At 59.4% G+C, this 18,555-nt stretch overlaps 1 protein-coding gene across 1 annotated transcript in view; it reads left to right on the plus strand.

Moving 5' to 3' along the window:
* Window positions 1–2,018: 2,018 nt before the first annotated feature.
* The window catches only part of MYO15A (myosin XVA), a 48,687-nt gene continuing 32,150 nt past the window's right edge, over window positions 2,019–18,555 (plus strand). The window contains exons 1-15 of the mRNA XM_032321336.1: window positions 2,019–5,639; window positions 7,673–7,755; window positions 8,358–8,421; window positions 8,999–9,108; window positions 9,451–9,525; window positions 9,787–9,877; window positions 13,214–13,219; window positions 13,564–13,667; window positions 13,793–13,856; window positions 14,969–15,082; window positions 15,545–15,706; window positions 16,997–17,110; window positions 17,571–17,629; window positions 17,719–17,842; window positions 18,072–18,167. Of these exons, the coding sequence (XP_032177227.1) occupies window positions 2,019–5,639; window positions 7,673–7,755; window positions 8,358–8,421; window positions 8,999–9,108; window positions 9,451–9,525; window positions 9,787–9,877; window positions 13,214–13,219; window positions 13,564–13,667; window positions 13,793–13,856; window positions 14,969–15,082; window positions 15,545–15,706; window positions 16,997–17,110; window positions 17,571–17,629; window positions 17,719–17,842; window positions 18,072–18,167 (4,887 nt within the window). The remainder of the gene's footprint in view (window positions 5,640–7,672; window positions 7,756–8,357; window positions 8,422–8,998; window positions 9,109–9,450; window positions 9,526–9,786; window positions 9,878–13,213; window positions 13,220–13,563; window positions 13,668–13,792; window positions 13,857–14,968; window positions 15,083–15,544; window positions 15,707–16,996; window positions 17,111–17,570; window positions 17,630–17,718; window positions 17,843–18,071; window positions 18,168–18,555) is intronic.

An 18,555-nucleotide genomic window follows, 5' to 3' on the forward strand; every position in this document is an offset into this window, starting at 1 on the left:
CTTGCTGTCAAGGCCGAGTCCTCACCCTGACCTCTGACCTCACCTCTCATCTTCCCCTCTCACTGCACTCTGGTCACTCTGGTCTCCCTGCTTCTCCATCACATCAGAGCCCTCCTGTTCCCCCCCAGGGGTCCCTCCAACACCTCCTGCAGCTCTTGCCACCCCCCCCCCCACCCCGTGTCCCTTCCCAGTGTCACCTTCCCCAGTCCCTATTCAGTGTTGCACACACACAGTCCCTCCCTGCTTTATTTCAACCCACAACGCTCATCACCATCTGAACAATTACAGTTCTTCCTTATCTTCCTTGTTTGTTGACAATCCCCCCCACCCCTGTATGTCAGCTCCCCAAGGGCAGGGTTTTTCTGTCTCCTTCTTACCTGTATCCCCAGTGCTCAGCCCATGAATGAACAAACAAACTGGGGCACGCTGGCTACAGCACCTGAGGGACAGAGGCCAGGCTGGCTGAGGAATCCAGGAGGGAGCCCCAAACAGGGACACAGCTGGGCGATCGCTATTGGCATGTCAAGAGATAAGCATCACGGAGGCCTTGGTGCCTGAGGGATGGAGACCTGACTGGGTCTCTGGCTTGGCCAGGGGTTAAAGCAGGGCCTTCAGCATCCCCTCTGGGGTCAGCTCAGTTAAGCCCTTGCCTTCACCTATCAGTAACTGAGGATCTGTCTTCCGCTGCTCTGAGTCCCGTGTGTCCTGGTCTTTGATCTTTGGGCCAAGAGGGTAAGAGGACCTGAGGCCTCAGGTTTCAGAGCTGCTGCCCCTGAGTTCACACCCCCCAATGCCCCCTGACACCCACTGTCTAACAAGCAACAACCTGTACCACTTATGACGCCAATTCTCAAAAGTGGACTGGTCATGGGCTAGATGGTGGGTGTCTGGCCTTGGGGCCAAATGTCCACACTGGAGCAATGAGCTGCACGCAAAGAAGGCAGCAGCCACAAGAGCATGGCCTTCTCCACAAGGGCAGAAACTGGGAGGAGATTCCAGGGCTGGGGAGGCATCCCAGATACGAGCCACACATGTGGCCCCTCTAGCCACTTATGCTACCCAGCAACTCCACCAAGTCTTGCTTCCTCATGGAGAAGACAGGGCATGGCTTACCACTTCCATCCTACAGATGAGAAAACTGAGGCCCAGAGAAGATAAAGGGATTTCCCAAGGCCACGCAGCCAGTTGCTGGCAGAGCTAGGAGTCAGAGCCATGACTGACCCGCCCTCTGTTTCCTATCCCAGCCCCCTGGTGTGCAGCTTCACAAGGCCCTCCTGGAGTTTCCTGAAGACACCCCCACTTTTTCCTGCCTTCTGAGCTGGCTGCCCGTTTCTCCCCAATGCATTATTCATGTTCCCGAGAGCTGTCCAGCTCTGGTTACACTGACCACAGCCCTGGACACCTGCTCTGCCCGCTCTCCTCCTCCATTGCCTAGGTCCTCCTGGGTCCAAGGTTCCCGTCCAAGGTAATTCGGTGGGCTTTGAACCTCCCACGCTGGCTCAGGAGAGATGGCTCCCCTCTGGAGCAGGACACATGTGCTAGGTGGATTCCCACAGGAGGCTTCCCTGCTCTGGGACTCAGAGTCTCCCTCTGTGGAGTGGCAGTGGTCCAAGCATTCACTTCGGTGGGCTGAGGCGGGTGAGCCATAGGGAGGGCTTGACCCCTCAGCTTGGTTGTCCTCCTGGCGATTCTAAGGCCAAGGTGGTCGCCCAGCACAGGTCTGGGCCAGACCTCCCCTGCTGCCCAGTAAACAACACCCACACACTTTCCACCGCCGCTGGGGTGAAACCCAAGGCGGCTCTGGAGGAGATGAATTATGGATCCGCCCTCCCGGAATCTGGTCACAGCCAGAAGCAGCTTGGCTGTCCCTTCCAGGGCCACCCGGGCCAGTGCTGCCTGCTCCCAGCCCGAGGAGGCCGCATGTCCAGCGGCGGGCAGGAGACACAGCGTGTCCCTTTACCTCCAAGTCCCAGAGCGCGTGACACAGGGCGCAGCCTGGTGGGGAGCCGGCAGCCACCATGGCAAAGGAGGAGGAGGATGAGAAGAAAGCTAAGAAAGGGAAAAAGGGGAAGAAGGCCCCAGAGCCCGAGAAGCCCAAAAGGAGCCTGAAGGGGACGTCGCGGCTGTTCATGGGCTTCCGCGACCGCACGCCCAAGATCTCCAAGAAGGGCCAGTTCCGGAGCGCGTCAGCCTTCTTCTGGGGCCTGCACACCGGCCCGCAGAAGACCAAACGCAAGAAGAAGGCACGCACAGTGCTCAAGTCCACGTCGAAGCTCATGACGCAGATGCGCATGGGCAAGAAGAAGCGGGCGATGAAGGGCAAGAAGCCGTCCTTCATGGTCATCCGCTTCCCGGGCCGGCGCGGCTACGGCCGCCTGCGGCCGCGCGCCCGCTCACTCAGCAAGGCGTCCACAGCCATCAACTGGCTCACCAAGAAGTTCCTCATCAAGAAGGCCGAAGAGTCCGGCAGCGAGCAGGCCACGCTGGACGCCTGGCTCAACCGCTCAGACTCCCGCGTGGGCTCCCGTAAGCTGCCCTTCCCGTCGGGCGCCGAGATCCTGCGGCACGGAGGTCGCCTCCGGAGGTTCCCCCGCAGCCGCAGCATCTACGCGTCCGGCGAGCCGGTGGGTTTCCTGCCCTTCGAGGACGAGGCCCCGTTCAGGCCCTCAGGCTCCCGCAGGTCACTGTATGGGCTCGAGGGCTTCCAGGACCTGGGCGAGTATTACGACTATCACCGCGAGGGCGACGACTACTACGACCGGCAGTCGCTCTACCAGTACGAGGAGGAGGAGCCTTACCTGGGCTACGGCGGCTACGGCCCCTACGGCCCCTACAACCCGGCCTGGCCGCCCTATGGAGACCACCCCCACGGGTACCCGCCCGAGGACCCCTACGACTACTACCACCCGGACTATTACGGCGGCCCCTACTACCCCACGTACCCCTATGGCTACGGTTACGGCTACGAGGATTACGAGCCCCCGTATGCGCCCCCGGGGGGGTACGCTTCCCCCTACAGCTACTATGATGGGTACCAAGGCAAGCCGTACCCGCACGGCTACTACCTGGATCCCTACGCCCCTTATGAGGCGCCATACCTGCCCTACAACCTCCCGTACGACCTCCCATACGACGTACCCTATTTTGATCCCTACGGAGGGCCCTATGGCGCCCCCTACGCAGAAGGCATCTATGGTGGCGCGGACCAGGCTCTCTACCCTCCGGAAGCGCCCTATCTTTACCCAGAGGAGCCGGCCTTCGCCTACCCGTGGGCACCGCCGCCCATCCTGTCGCCCCACAACCCGTACGCCCACCCCATGGATGACATCGCGGAGCTGGAGGAGCCAGAGGAGGCGGGCGGCGAGCGGCAGAGCACCTCCTTCCGCCTGCCCAGCGCGGCCTTCTTCGAGCAGCAAGGCATGGACAAGCCCGCCAGGTCCAAGCTGTCCCTCATCCGCCGGTTCCGCCTCTTCCCGCGGCCCCAGGTGAAGCTGTTCGGGAAGGAGAAGCTGGACGTGTCCCTGCCCCCGTCCCTGGACATCCCCCTGCCCTTGGGGGATGAGGACGAAGACGAGGACGAGGAGGAGATGCCCCCGGTGTCCCGGGTGCCCTACGCCCACCCCTTCTGGGGCTTCCTGACGCCGCGCCAGCGCAACCTCCAGCGCGCCCTCTCCGCCTTCGGCGCCCACCGGGGCCTGGGCTTCGGCCCTGAGTTTGGCCACCCCCCACCCCGCCCGGCCACCTCGCTGGCGAGGTTTCTCAAAAAGACGCTGTCGGAAAAGAAGCCCATTCCGCGGCTCAGGAGCAGCCAGAAGGCCCGGCCGGGCGGCCCGGCGGTGCGGGAGGCGGCCTACAAGCGCTTCGGCTACAAGCTGGCCGGCATGGACGCGGAGCGGCCCAGCACGCCCATCGTGCTGCGGAGGGCCGAGGCGCGGGCCCGCAACAACAACAACTCCCGCCGGCCCCCCGCGCCCGCGCCCGCGCCCGCGCCCCCGCCCGCGCCCGCGCCCCGTCCGCCCTCGCACTGGAGCGCGCTCCTCTCCCCGCCCTCAGCCCGGCGGCCCCCCAGCCCCGGCCCCGCGGCCCCGCCGGCCCCGCCGGCCCCGGCCCCGGCCCTCGCAGGCCTGCCCCGGCCCCTGTCGCCCTACGGCTCCCTCCGCCGCCACCCGCCGCCTTGGGCCGCCCCGGCTCATGTGCCCCTCACGCCGCCCGCCGGCTGGTGGGCCTTCATGGAACCTCCTCCCGCAAGCCCGGAGGGGGCCCCCGACCCGCTGGCATACCCGCGACCCCGGCCCTCCTTCAGAGGCTCCCGCCGGCTACCAGCGGCCTTCGGCCTTCCCTGGACCCCACTGCCCTCTCCCCAGCCCTCGCTGAGGAGCCTGCCGGGCGTGGGCTACCGCTCGCCCGTGGGGGGCCTGTCGCCTCAGCCATCCCTCCGCGCTCGGCCCTTCCAGCCTCCCTTCTCGCCCCCACCCCGCCGGCCCCGCTCGCTTCGAGAGCCCCTGTCCCCGCGCCTGTCCCCGCGCCGTGGCTCTGGGCGCCTGGGGCCACCGCGCTCGCCGGTGCTGGGCTCCCCGAAGCCGCCCTCGCCGCCTCCTCTGTTGGGCCACAGCTCGCGGTGCCGGTCCCTCAACCTGCCCTCGCGCCTGCCACACACGTGGCGCCGGCTCAGTGAGCCCCCAACCAGAGCGGTGAAGCCGCGGGTGCGCCAGCCCTTTCCTGGGCCTCCCAGTGCTGGGCCCTGGCCGGTGGCCGCAGCTGCCCCTGAGCGCCGAGAGAGCCAGCGGGAGTCTGAGGACTCAGAGACACCCTGGACAGTGCCCCCGCTGGCCCCCAGCTGGGACGTGGACATGCCTCCCGCCCAGCGCCCACCCTCTCCCTGGCCAGGAGGGGCAGGCAGCCCCCGGGGTTTTTCCAGGCCACCCCCGGTGCCAGAAAACCCCTTCCTCCAGCACGTGGGCCCTGTGCGGCCCCCTGCTTCCCAGCCTGAGGACCCAGCCTCGGACATGACCAATGTCTTCCTGGGTAGACACCATGACCCAGGGCCTGGACAGTTGCTAAAGTCAGCCAGCCCGATCCCTGAGAAGCCAGAAGAAGAGGCTGCTCTGGCAGAGCCTCGGCCACCAGCAGAGCCTGAGCCCTCCAGCCTGACATCCCCCAAGGATGCCCTGCCAGAGCGGAAAGCACTAAGGCTCAGCCTCTCCCACCCGCTGGGCACATGTGATAAGATGAGAGCCACGGGACCACCATGGCGCCGCTGGGGGACACTGCCCAGCGCCCCAGCCCCCTTGGCACCCTCTGGAGCCCCAGCACCCCTGCCCAAGGCAGGTGAGCGGCACCAGGCAGGCCCTGGGCGCTTTGCAGTGGTCATGCCCCAGGTACAAAAACTCAGTGCTTTCCAGCGAGTTCGTCCTGCCGCCCTGCAGCCCCCTGTCCAGGTGACCCAGGACCCAGAGTCCCGCCCCAAGCCAATAGCCTGGAGTTTGCTCTTGTCCTGTTTCTCGCTACCGGAGGAGGCCCATCGACCCTGGCCACAAGTGCTCACCAGCCCCCAGTCCTGCCGCCTGGGCCCTGGAGCCAACTGCCTGCCCCATGGGGGCCCCTGGGAAGAAGTTGGCCCCAAAAGCTGGTGGAACAAGGTATGAAAACATAGGTCAGAGGGAGGGTTTGGGGGTTCTGTCCTGGGAAACAGGACAGGAGACAGCCTCACGATCCTGGTGAGCTGCTGCCTGCTTGGGCCTCAGTCTTCCCATCTGTAACCCGAGGAGAACAGCATTTGGGCTTCCAGAGCTTTTGGAAGATCGAACGTGAAGGATGCCCAGCACAGGTGCACAATACAGAGACTCTGGAAACTCCTCCCAGTCATTTTAGGGAAGGGATCTTGTCCTAGCCCTCTGGGCAGCCCTGTCCTGGGCCAGTCTAGATGGCGCGTCTGCCGCCAGCAGCCCCTCAGAAATCTTATCTGAGTACAGAACTTCAGGACATGCCTGTCCCCCCTTTCCCATCCTCACATCCATGTTCACACTGTTTCTGTTGCCACCTCCTGACCCTCCCCCGGGCTGGAGTCTTCCTCTTTCAACTTCCTGCTTAAGGGGAGTTCCTTAGGCTGCAGAATTCTGAACTATCCAAGGGTGAGAGGCTCAGGATCCAAACTTGCCGTGTCCTCATGGTATGGGGAGGAAACTGAGGCCCAGAAGGCCACACAGTGGATGAAAGACCGACCCAGGAGTCTGCCTGGGCCCCCCGTGGGGTGCAAGGCAGGTGGCTTGTCTGAAGGGTGCCAAGCTCATGCCTGGCTACCACACGCATGGCGGAACGCGAGCCTGATGCTGGGTGGCCCTTGGTGGAGGGGGGTGGTCACCGGAGACTCCCCCGGGACGCTTGGGGTGGGCGGGGCACGCAGGGCGGCCGGTGTTTCTCAGCCTCTGCACACGGTGCCCCGGGGAGCGGGCGGCCAGCTGGCCTGGCAATGGCGACTGGGGCAGCCTGGCTGCTGGGGGGGCCCTGGCCCCGGCGCCGGGTGCCCCGTGCCGTATGGGCTGCAGCATTGTGGGAGCGGGGCGCGGGGCGCCCAGGGGTGAGGGGCAAGGATGCCTGGGCCCTCCTCACCCTGGAATACGTGAGTGGCTGAATTATTCAGGGTTTGTGGCCACTGGTGCACATGGCCAGACGGGTGGGCGGGAGGCCAGGGCCTGCAGGGTGATACTCTCTGTGCCCTACTTAACAGCCTGGTGACAGGCCTGCAGCACGCAGGGCTCCCTCCTGGTGTCCCCTTCCCTTGCCCGCTCAGAGGAGGGTGCAGGGAGGGTGGGAGGGCAGGATGCACACAGGCTCTCACAGTCGTGTGGGTCACAGGCAGGCCTCTGGGCCTGGTACACGTTCTTAGGTGTACTGCAGCCAGGCTTTGAGCAAACGTGGCATCCTTGGTGTCATGAGTGTGCACACAGATGGGCATGGTGGAGATTCCACAGCCCACGGAGGGGCGGGGGAGGCGGTGCACAGGACCTTTGTCTTGAGACCCCCACCAGCTGTGATCGAGAGAGCCCCAGCCCTCCATGCACTTGAGAATGGGTCAGACGGACCCTGAGAGCATGTGTGTCTTAGCCAGGCAGGCTAGGCCCACGTGCATGTCCACAGACATGTTGCAAGACCACCGGTGTGGGTGAGAGTTGCATGAGCTACGAATACCTTTGCATATGGGTCTGAGTGCAGGGGTGTACGTGTTTGCCCTGGGCTGGAAGCAGAGGTGTGGTGCTGAGGGGCACAGTCTCAGTGTCCGCCCTCCACCAGCATGTGGATGTTCATTAGATGGTCACATAAGCAAAGATGTGGGGTCCACCCAGGGCCAGGATGTTGTCACTGGGACAGCATAAGGTTGGGAGGACTTCCAAGCAGTCAGAAGGAACAGTATGTGCGTGTGCTCAGCTCCAGGTCAAGGACACGCGAGCACCTGCCACAGGGGACACATGGGCACAGGGCAGGCCTGTGTCCCTGAGTTGCAGGCAGACTCCATGGGCCACAGTATTCCACAGCAGGGAGGCCCCAGGACCCAGTCTGGCTTTGGCCTTGGGGTTCTCTCCTCCCCAGCCGGAGCAGGTCCCAGGGGTGTGCAGGACAGGCGGCCGTGCACAGGTGCCCTCCATCTGGGCTGACCCCAGACTCTCTCTGACAGATGCACTCCATCCGCAGCCTGCCCCCCACAAGGTTCCGCGAGCAGTGCCGGGACGACGGCGTGGAGGACATGACGCAGCTGGAGTGAGTGGAGTGTGGGGGTGGAGGGGTGGCCAGGGGTCACCATGGGGTGGCCCACTCCTGGCCAGGGCGCCTCCTCTTGCGAAGGGGGCCTCTCACCTCCTGGAATGTTTCCAGAGCCTCCACATCCTCACCTGTGAAGTGGGGTCATGTGGCGTCACAAAGCCAGTGTGTGCTTGTCAGAGCTGTGAGTCATACAGGCCTGATCAAATCCCAGGCCCACCACCTCCTGGCTGGGAGACCTTGAGCAGATCGCTTTGCCTTTCTGTGCCTCAGCTTCTCATCTGCAAGATGGGGGTGGGTGGCTGTTACTGTGAGGGTGCCGGTACCTTGGAGGGGCCCAAAATGGTAGGATTGGTGTCATTATCGGTGGCGATGACTCAGCCCTCACGTCTGCTTCCCCAGAGCATCCCCTTACCCAGGGAGGTAGAGACAGTGATTAGTATAGACATGGAGAAACCAAGGCACGGAGAAGTTAAGGACCTTGCCCAAGGCCTCACACTGGGTTGGTGTCAGAGATGGGACTCGAGCTCAGGCCTTTCTGACCAAGGCCCTGCCGTGAGGGGGAAGGTGGGCCTTGATGTCTCCTCTTCGCGCCCTCCCAGAGACCTCCAGGAGACCACTGTGCTGTCCAACCTCAAGACAAGATTTGAACGGAACCTCATTTATGTAAGTCCCAGGGCTGGCCCTTTCCTGGGCTCAGAGCACAAAGGTGGCTGCCTCTTGGGACCACAGTGGGAAGCACAGATTTCTCCTGCTGAGCTCCCAATGTAAGGCCTCTGGTTGGAAATGTGGGCTTTCTACCATTTGAGTATAACATGCTAGAGTCTGGGGTTCTAGATGGTGGATGTCACCCACAAGGGCTCTGGCCACCTTAGAATGCCCTGGGCTCCTGACTCCCTCCCCACTCCAAGCAGGAGAGGTTTGACCTCACCTTGAGGCAGAAGTTTCTGGAGCCTAGTCCTGACTATGTATAAATGGAGTACACAACTGCTGACATGGCCACTTTTGCAGATTTCGTGGCTGTGGGGTTTTGCTCACTTGAGCCTTCTCCAAGCCTCAGCCTGGTACAGTGTCTGAAATCCTTCAGCCAGAGTAGAGGACCCATTGAGCTGTCAGAGGGTCCCAGGTGTGAACGCGGAGGCTAGACGGCCAGAGACACCTGGCTCTGTGGAAACAGGCTCCCGGAAGCAAGGGAGGAGGTCTATGAGGAGGCATAGCATTAAAGCCACCGTCTGCCCAGCAGACCTACATCGGCAGCATCCTGGTGTCTGTGAACCCATACCGAATGTTTGGAATCTATGGGCCTGAGCATGTGCAGCAGTACAGCGGGCGGGGCCTGGGAGAAAATCCCCCGTGAGTGTCTCTGGGGCTGGGGCGGCAGGGGGTGGGGGAGTGCTGTCCTGGGGTCTCCTGGGTCGCTCTGCCTGAGCTCGGCAAGTCCCTGCCCGCGCCCAAGCCATGCATAGGGTCAACTTACCTGTTCGGCCCAATGGTCTCTCCCCGAGTTTGGCCACAGTCCTCTCTAGGTCAGAGGCCTCCGTGGCTCCGACCAGAATGGGTGCAGGGAGCATTTCCCCAGGATGAAGGTAGAGCAGAATTGGCTGCTTGGGTGGACAGAGATGCTCTCCAGCTGACTCCCGAGGGGTTTGAGAGGCAAGGTCCTGTCCCAGTGATACCTCTGGCCTGTCTCTCCAGGCACCTCTTCGCAATTGCAAATCTTGCTTTCGCCAAAATGCTTGATGCCAAACAGAACCAGTGCATAATCATCAGGTGGGTCAGGCTGGGGACCTGTGTGGGGACCGTGGGGGCAGGGTGGGGGATGGGGGAACGTACGGGAGGAATCTCAGATGATAGGTCTGCATCAGGCCAGACCTGCTGTGGGAGCTGGGGTAAATCACTTGGCGTCTCTGGGCTGGGCTGGCCCGCCCACGTCCTCTTATGTCATAGGAGGTCAAAGAAAGGTAAGGGTAGGGGGACCCCAGAAGAGTCTGTGACCTTGTGGATGCTCACTCGGCTCCTTTGCCCGGTCAGCGGAGAGAGCGGTTCTGGGAAAACCGAGTCCACCAAGTTGATTCTGCGCTACCTGGCTGCCGTGAACCAGAAACGAGGCATCACGCAACAGGTGAGTCTGTTGCGTGATCTGCCTGAGTCCCCAGGACTCCCGAGCTTAGTGCTCCCCCTGAGACAGGCTCCTAGGCCCCACTTGGAGGATGGGGAGGCTGAAGCCAGGGTTGCACTGGGAGGGCTCCTAGGTCTCTGGCTTTTTCTGCCACCACCCTCCCCACCCAGGGCATGGCTGCAAGGGAGTCCCTTCTGCCCGTGCTCCAGAGCGGTTCTGGTTCCTGCCCTGCCGGGCCTGGCCAGAGCAGAAGCCCCATTTCTCCTGCCTGGCCTCATCTTCCTGGTGGTGTAAGAGACAGGACAGGCCTAGGCATGGGGGTGGGCTGCAGAAGATGCTGGGGCACTGAGGACATGGAATCTGGGAGATGCAGGCTCGGAGCATTGTGGAGCATGCTAGGTCCTCCAAACCTGAGAGTGTTAGGCCCTCAGGAAAACTTTCCCGAGGACATACTGTGTGCCAGGCCTGGGCTAGGAGATGAGGAAGTAGGCAGCAGTGATGCAAAAAAATGTTCCCGCACTCATGGGAATTTCATTACAGTAGAGGAAACAGAAGGAAAGAAATACACAAGGAAATTACATCTATGTGAAAGGGTGGGAAGTTGTGGACAAAATAAATAAATAAATAAACAGCAAAACAATAGAGGAGGTTGGGGGGGCTTGGGGGTTTGTAATTTGAAGCATCATGGTCAGTGAAGGCTCTACTGAGAAGGCGAGGGAGTGGGCCCTAAAGACATCTGGGGAAAGAGCAAGCAGGTGGAGGGAAGGGCAAGTGCAAAGGCCCTGGGGTGTGAGGAGGTCTGGTGTGTCCACGGGATGGCAAAGTGGCCTGGGGGAGTCCAGGTGAGGGAGGACAGTGGCTTTGACCAGGGAGGTAGTGACGGAGGTGGTGAGCACAGCTGGACCCGGGAGCAGTATAAAGGTCAGCCAATGACTTGCTGAGGGACTAGATTTGGGGTGTGAGAGGGGATCGGTCCAAGGGCAAACCCAGGCATTTGGCATGAGCCATAGGCAGCGTGGAGCTGCCATTAGCTGCATGGGCAGGGCAGCAGAGAAAAAACAGGTAGGAGTCTTTTCTCCCGGGGAGTCTGCTGGGCGTCCCTACAGCGATGGTGGGAAGATGGTGGATACGCCACCAGCCTGGAGCTCAGGGAAGGTGAGGCTGGAGGCAAAGGCCCAGCAGCTCAGACTCCAGAACCTTCCTTTGCCCCAGGCTGGGCTTTCAAATCCTCTAAGTGTGGATTTCTAGAAGGACTGTCTAGGTGGGCAGGGCAACATGGGCTTTGAGCACCCCTATGTCCAGTGTGATATGGAGTCACACCAGGGCGGCCCAGCAGCCCTGGAGGCAGGTGCGTTTGTGTCCGTTTACAGACTGGGAATCTGGGGTCTGGGAAGGGAGAGCACTTACCCAGAGTCCCAAAGTGTGGGGGTGGAGGAGCTGGGGTTTGAAGCTCAAGGCAGAGAGCTGTCTCGGCAGGGGTCGGGAAGGACGATGAGAGTGGTAGGATGTGGCTGGGTCTGGGAATTTCTGCACCAGGCCTTCCATAGACATGAGGATAGGCCTGCCAGCTGTGATGCTGTGGGCTCATTTCCTAGCTGCTGCTGGCCCCGCTCACATAATCTGAAAGTCCTTACCTAGGGTCAGTTTCAGGTACGGCTGGATCTAGGGTCTTAAACAACGTTCCTTGTTTTGGCTCCATCCCCATCTATGGCCATCATTCATTCTCAATCTCTCTCCCACTGATCAGCAAGATAGGGCCACAGTGTGCCACCTGCACCTCCTAACGTGCCAGGAAAAGTTTCAGGGTTCTCTCTTGTTGGACTATTTTGGGCCATGTGTCCTCCCTGGGCCCAGCTGTGCCTCAATGGGCCAAGGCCTGGGCCAAAGTCTCTGCCTCTGGGCTGGGAATGCGACAGGCATTCCCCAGGGTGGAGGGTGGTTGGATTCCACCCAGCCCAAACTTCAGGCCGTCACCCCACCTTCGGGTTGAGCTAGGGGGCGCCCCAGGACCCCACCTTCACCCAGCCAGCCCAGCAGTCCTCTTCCCAGCCCCTGGCTGTGTGCTAGGGACAGAGGAGCGGCTGACTTCCACTCAGACACCCTCAAGGGGATTCCAGAGTAGGGGATAGCGTGGGCCAACATCCAGGCAGACACCAACTCACTGAACAACCCCAGGCCAGCTCACACTCTTGTCTGGGCTGTGGTCTACTCCTTTGTGCGATGGACATGGTATTTCCTGACTAAACGGGACCATGACCATCAACAGATGGAAGGAACTGGCGCCTTCCCCCAAGTAACATTTCTGCAAAGAGCAGGCCTTCCAGCTGCTTCTTTCCTAAGAATTCATCCCGAGGAAATGACTTAGCCTGAAAGTGCTGTGTACACAGTTACCCACATGCTTGGCACGATGTTGTGCTCTCACTCGTGGGACTCTGCAGTCCCCTGGCTCACACCTCACCTTTCCATGTGTTTCCTGATCTGTGAAACGGGTGCATCAGTACCTACCTCCAGGATGGTTCGCAGCCATATAATTAGGGCCACTAATCCTGTAATTCTGGCACGTGGTAGGTGCCACTGGCTCTGCCTTGGGCAGCTCTGCAGTCCTAAAACGCTGGTCTTCGTGTCGTTCATTCAGCACATATTTTTTGAAGGCCTCTGATGCTCCTGGTCTCGTGTAGATGCTGGGGACCCAGAGATGGCACGCAAAGATTTTTGCCTGTGGGGGCTGACGTTCTAGGGTGGGGGAGAATCGATGCAAGGAAGTGAGGGGATTTGCCAGCGGTGCTGAGGGCTCCAGAGGGAGAGAACCCTGGTCCAGAAGCTGGCGTGGGCCTGGATCAGGAGGGCTTTGCAGGGCGAGGGAGGGAAGAAGTGGAGATGGAGCCAACCAGGAGCTTGGCTGTGCAAGGCTTGGGTTTGAGCCTGAGTGATGTGGAAGCCTGAGGGGAAACGTGACCTAACAGGTGTTCAAAGGACCCCTGGAGGGAGCAGGGCCAGGATCAGGAAGGAGACTCCCCTGGGAGCCCAGGTGATTGACAGGTGGTGATGGCCATGGGGACGAAGTAAAGAGGACATCCCCAGAGCTTTTTGGCAGGTAGACCCAGCAGACTCCCACACCCTGGGACCACACTGCAGGCCTCATGCCTAGACAGCTGGGGTCTCAAAGATTCTTGGGTTTGCTCTCACCTGGCAACCCCCCTGCCCAGCCCAGGGGCCCAAAGGGGCCAGTGGTCGCTCCATGCCCCTGGTGTCCTGGAGGGAGAGGGCTTCAGTCCTATAGGTGACCTGCTTCTGTTCTTGTCCCTCTCTCCTCCTTCTCCGTCCTGGGCACTCCTGAAGATAAAGGTACTGGAGTGTGCCTGTGTGCGTGTGCACGTGCGTGCGTGTGCGTGAGCGTGCACTCGTGTGTGATGGCAGGATGGGCAGGGAGGGGCATCCAGAGGCCTGTCCTGGCTGGGGGCTGCTGTGGGAGGGGCCGGGGGCTGGGAGAGTGTAGCTGTGGCCTGAGTGTGGGGGCTGGCAGCATGAGGGGTGTTGGGGACACTGGGGAGACTCAAGGATTCTACAGAGAGCCCACCAGCAGTTGCGCCTCACACTGGGGGTTCATATCTGGGAAAACCTAGGGGTGGCCCCAGCTATACTCCCTACTCCGGGCCCCCAGAACAATTCCCGCATCTTCTGGGGTCCAGATCCTGGAGGCAACACCCCTCTTGGAGTCCTTCGGTAACGCCAAAACCGTCAGGAACGACAACTCCAGCCGCTTTGGGAAGTTTGTGGAGGTCTTTCTGGAAGGGTAAGTGGGATGGTGGTAGGAAGACCCCCCCAAGATTTTGCGGTGCACCACATGTTTTAGTGCAACCCCTCAGAGCCCATGCCGGCCACCACCCTGCGCAAGCTGACTGAGCTCCCCCTTTCCAGGGGCATGATTTCTGGTGCCATAACCTCCCAGTACCTGCTCGAGAAATCCAGGATTGTGTTTCAGGTGGGAAAGGACCTCCAGCGGCCCTTGTGCACTGGGAGGGGCTGAGGGTAGGCAGATATGCAGAGCCTCGCACCTGGTGGGGCTGGGGCAATGTTGAATTAATGAACAAAGACATGTTTCTGTGTGAGCATGTGATCTCCTCTCCTCTCTCACCCCCTACAGCCACACTGACACCTTCTTGTCCCCGAAGCACACCACCCATGATCCTGCCTCAGGACCTTTGTACCTACGATTTCTTCTCTCTGAGCACTCCTTCCCACCAGACACTCACGTGACCCAACCCCCATCTCCTCCAAGTCTCCCCTGAAATGGTACCTGCTTGGGGGAAGCTACCCCATTTAAGATGCAGCCCCTCCACTTGGGTGGCTCGGTGGGTTAAAGCCCCTGCTTTTGGCTCAGGTCATGATCCCAGGGTCCTGGAATCGGGTCCTGCATCGGGCTCTCTGCTCGGCAGGGAGCCTGCTTCCCTTCCTCTTTCTCTGCCTGCCTCTCTGCCTACTTATGATCTCTGTCTTTAAATAAATAAATAAAATCTTAAAAAAAAAAAAAGATGCAGCCCCTCTCCACCCCTCCCCCAGAACTCCCACCCCCTCCCTGCTTTATTTCCAGAGCACTCTGTTCTATCTAACATGTCTTATTTTCACTAGCGGTTGGCAGGGTGTCTATCTCCACAGCTAGCAGGTGGGCTCCAGGGTATCAAGGGCTTCTGTGTCTCTTGTTCCCCACTGGGTCTCAAGGGCCAATAAGAGGGCCTGGGGTGCAGTTAGGGCTCAGCCGCCCAGGCTGAGAAAACCATTATGAGGCCCGACATGTGCACATCTGGGCCTTGGACACAGTACAAGTAGCTAGGTATGCCCAGTGTACACATGAGACCTTGGTCTCATTCCTCCAAACAAAATTAAATCCTGACCAGAGTCCCCTTCCTACCACCATTCCAGGGCTTCTCTGCCCCTGCACCTACCCCCAATCAGAGCCAGGCTGGGGGCTCACTACTCACAGGTGCCCGGTCTCACCTGTATCTGTATAGGCAGGCACACCTGGCCTCGTATGTGTGTGGGGGGGTCACCAAGGTGGGTGGCTCCCTTCTCTGCCCCTGCCCACCCCCGCTACAGGCCAAAAATGAGAGGAACTACCACATCTTCTACGAGCTGCTGGCCGGACTGCCCGCCCAGCTGCGACAGGCCTTCAGTCTACAGGAGGCTGAGACCTACTACTACCTGAACCAGGTGAGCCCTGGCAGGCATCCGAGGGCCCCCAGGCCTGGTATCCCTGCCCCATCACCCTGGGCAGGCTGAGAGAACCAGCTCATGGTGTCCTGATAGCCAGTGAAGGGGGTGGGGATTGGCGGGGGGAGGGCACAGCTTTGGATTTAAAGTGTGTCTTATCACAAGGTGACAGGCATCTTTGGGGTCCAAAGTGGGGGTAGAGGAGGCCTACCTGACTTCATTTCTCTACAACCTAAACAAAGATAAGCAGCTGGGAGTTTCGGCACTTCTGGTTTTGTGCCTCAGTTTCCTCATCTGTGAAATGGGGACAGCATAAGACCACGTTTTAGGGTTATAGTGAGGACGAGATGAGCAAATGTATATAAAGCAGTTGATCAGGGCCTGCCTCTTGGCCCATGGGAGTGGGACAGAGTTAGAGTGCCTGCCCAGGGTCCCTGACCCCCCGCCCCTGCCCTTGCCCAGGGCGGGAACTGTGAGATCTCAGGGAAAAGTGACTCTGATGACTTCCGCCGGCTTCTGGCCGCCATGGAGGTGCTAGGCTTCAGCGGTGAAGACCAGGACAGCATCTTCCGTATCTTGGCATCCATTCTGCACCTGGGCAATGTCTACTTCGAGAAGTATGAGGTGAGAACCCATAGCCTGCAGGTCCTCTCCTCAGAGGTTTGGGGGCCATGGATACTGGCCTTTCAAGGGCAAGCCATGCACATTTCATATCTTCTCTCTCCCACCCCTGCCCCAACCATTGGGGTCACTCCTCTTTTTCTTATTGATTTATGAGAGCTTCTTATATATGAGAAGGAGACCAACTCTTGGTTCCTGGTGGAAACTGCCAATATATTTTCTGGCTTGTCATTTGTATTTTGATTTGTACCCAGGGTGTTTTGTTTTGGCGCTTTCTTTGGTGTTTGGTTGGTTTGGTTTTGTTTTATTTTTTGCTGTGTAGGTTTTTAGAATTATTTTCAGGTATTTTATTTAGGAACATTTTCTTGTATAAATTTTAGACTTTGTATCATTTTTAGAGAGGGACTTATCTCCCTAAATTGTAACAGCTGGGGCACCTGAGTGGCTCAGTGGGATAAACCTCTGCCTTTGGCTCAGGTCATGATCCCAGGGTCCTAGGATCCAGCCCGAAATCAGGCTCCCTGCTCAGTGGGGGGACTGCTTCCCCCTCTCTATCTGCCTGCCTCTCTGCCTACTTGTGATCTCTGTCAAATGAATAAACAAAATCTTTAAAAAAAAAAAAATTGTAACAGCTTTCACCCAGCACTTTTTCAAAATGTGTTACGGGGTGTGTGTGTGTGTGTGTGTTCACATTTAATCTTTGGTTCATCAGGAGTTTATCCCAGTAAAGCATGAAGTAGGAATCTGGTTCCTTTTTTTTTTTTTTTTCATGTGGTTACTCAGTTACACTGAGTAATGTATGTAATTCAAGAAATAGAAATTTATTTTTTACTAAATTCTCACATACATTTATGCCTAGTTCTTCATTTCCTGTTGTGCTTTATTAACTTATGTATTGTGTGTCTATTTCCCACTGTTTTATTTTGTTTTTTAAAGATTCTATTTTTTTGAGAAAGAGAGAGAGTGTGTGTGAGTAGTAGAAGGAGAGGGAGAAGCAGGCCCTCCACTGAGCAGGGAGCCCGATGTGGAGCTCCATCCCAGGACCCTGAGATCATGACTTGAGCCAAAGGCAGACGCTTAACTACTGAGCCACCCAGATGGCCCTAAAATCCCCCTCAGTGCTTTAATTATTGTAACTTCATAACACATTTGACTCTCCATCTCCTTGTGCTCCTCCACCCCCCTTCTATCTCAGAAATGTCCTGTTTTTTCTAGCTTATTTATGCTTTTTACATGAACTTTAAGTCAAGTTATGTAGTTTAAAGCATGTTGCTGTTGATATTTGGCATATAGACAGATGCGCAGGAAACGGCCTCGGTGGTGAGCGCCCGGGAGATCCAGGCCGTGGCAGAGCTGCTCCAGATCTCCCCTGAGGGGCTACAGAAGGCCATCACCTTCAAAGTGACCGTGAGTCCCAGGCCCCCAGGACTGTCAGAGCACCCCCCCCCCCAGCACCTGGATGGTATGGGCTGTTCCTTCTGCCTCGAATGCTATTCCTTCTAGTCCTTCAAGACCTGATGCAAGCATCCCCCATCCAGGGCGCCACCCCTAAGCCCTGGGTGGGTCATTACCTCCCCTGGGGCTCCCACAACTGTTGGCCCTTCATCCCTTCCCAAGGCTATCTCGCTGGGTCTGTCACCTTATGCATGTGTCTCCGCTTTAGACCAGTGGCCCTGCCCCCGCCCGCAGCATAGTCAGGCAGAAGTGGGGGTGAGGGTGTCTTATTCCACCTCTGGCCAGCCATGTGCCTGAGACCAGTCACACCAACATTCCTGCTCTATTCCACGTGCTCCCCCCAATCCTCCCGGGGGGCTTCCTGGAGGCGGCAGCCAGCCCGCTGCCATTCAAGGGCCTCATCCTTCTGCAGGAGACAATGCGAGAGAAGATCTTCACCCCACTGACTGTGGAGAGTGCTGTGGATGCCAGGTGAGGCCTTGCCCCTCCCTGCCTAACCCCCAGATGCCTGCACCCCAGCCCGCACCTTCCCACCTGTCCCAGCACCATCTCTGCTCCAGGGACGCCATCGCCAAGGTGTTGTATGCGCTGCTCTTCGGCTGGCTCATCGCCCGGGTCAATGCCCTGGTGTCCCCTCAGCAGGACACGCTGTCCGTCGCCATCCTGGATATCTATGGCTTCGAGGTAGGGCTGCACGTTGGGTGAGGGGCAGAGGACATTAAGCCACCTCTCCCTCCCTTCTCTGCTGACAGCCTCCCGCCATCTCCTCTCTCCTCCTTCACATATCCCCCGGAGGCTGTGGAAGGCAGGGAGGGCACTGGGCAGCTGGGGCCAGTGAGCGGGGCCATGGGTGGGGACACGTGGGCTACTGGCCAAGGAGGGAGCCGGCCCAGCCTCACCACCCGCCTGGCAGGACCTGAGCTTCAACAGCTTCGAGCAGCTGTGCATCAACTATGCAAATGAGAACCTTCAGTACCTTTTCAACAAGATTGTCTTCCAGGAGGAGCAGGTGTGCAGAGCTTCCCTGAGCACTCATGTCCCCTCCTGATGGGCCAGTGGGCCTCCTTGGGGCCAGGCAGGGCAATACTGGTTCTTAAAGGGCAAACTGGAAGTGGTCAGGTGGAGGGGAGGGAAAGGTGTTCTGGGCCGGGAGCCAGCATATGTGAAGGCTTGTGCTCTGGACACAGAAGATGCTGGGTGCTGAGCCGACAAAAGCCCTCTTGGCGTTGTGGGGGATCCTTCTCCCCCACTGCAGGGCTGTCCCAGGGGGAGGGTGGAACCGGACACAGAGATGGTTCGTGTTGCCCTCCCGGGGAGTGAGCTCTCTGTGGGAGCAGAGGTGCCCCTGGCCAGACCCTTTCACGGGGCTCCAGCCTAGGAGGCAGGGTGGGTGCGGC

The sequence above is a fragment of the Mustela erminea genome, chromosome 18, assembly GCF_009829155.1.
Source record: "Mustela erminea isolate mMusErm1 chromosome 18, mMusErm1.Pri, whole genome shotgun sequence".
NCBI lineage: Eukaryota > Metazoa > Chordata > Mammalia > Carnivora > Mustelidae > Mustela > Mustela erminea.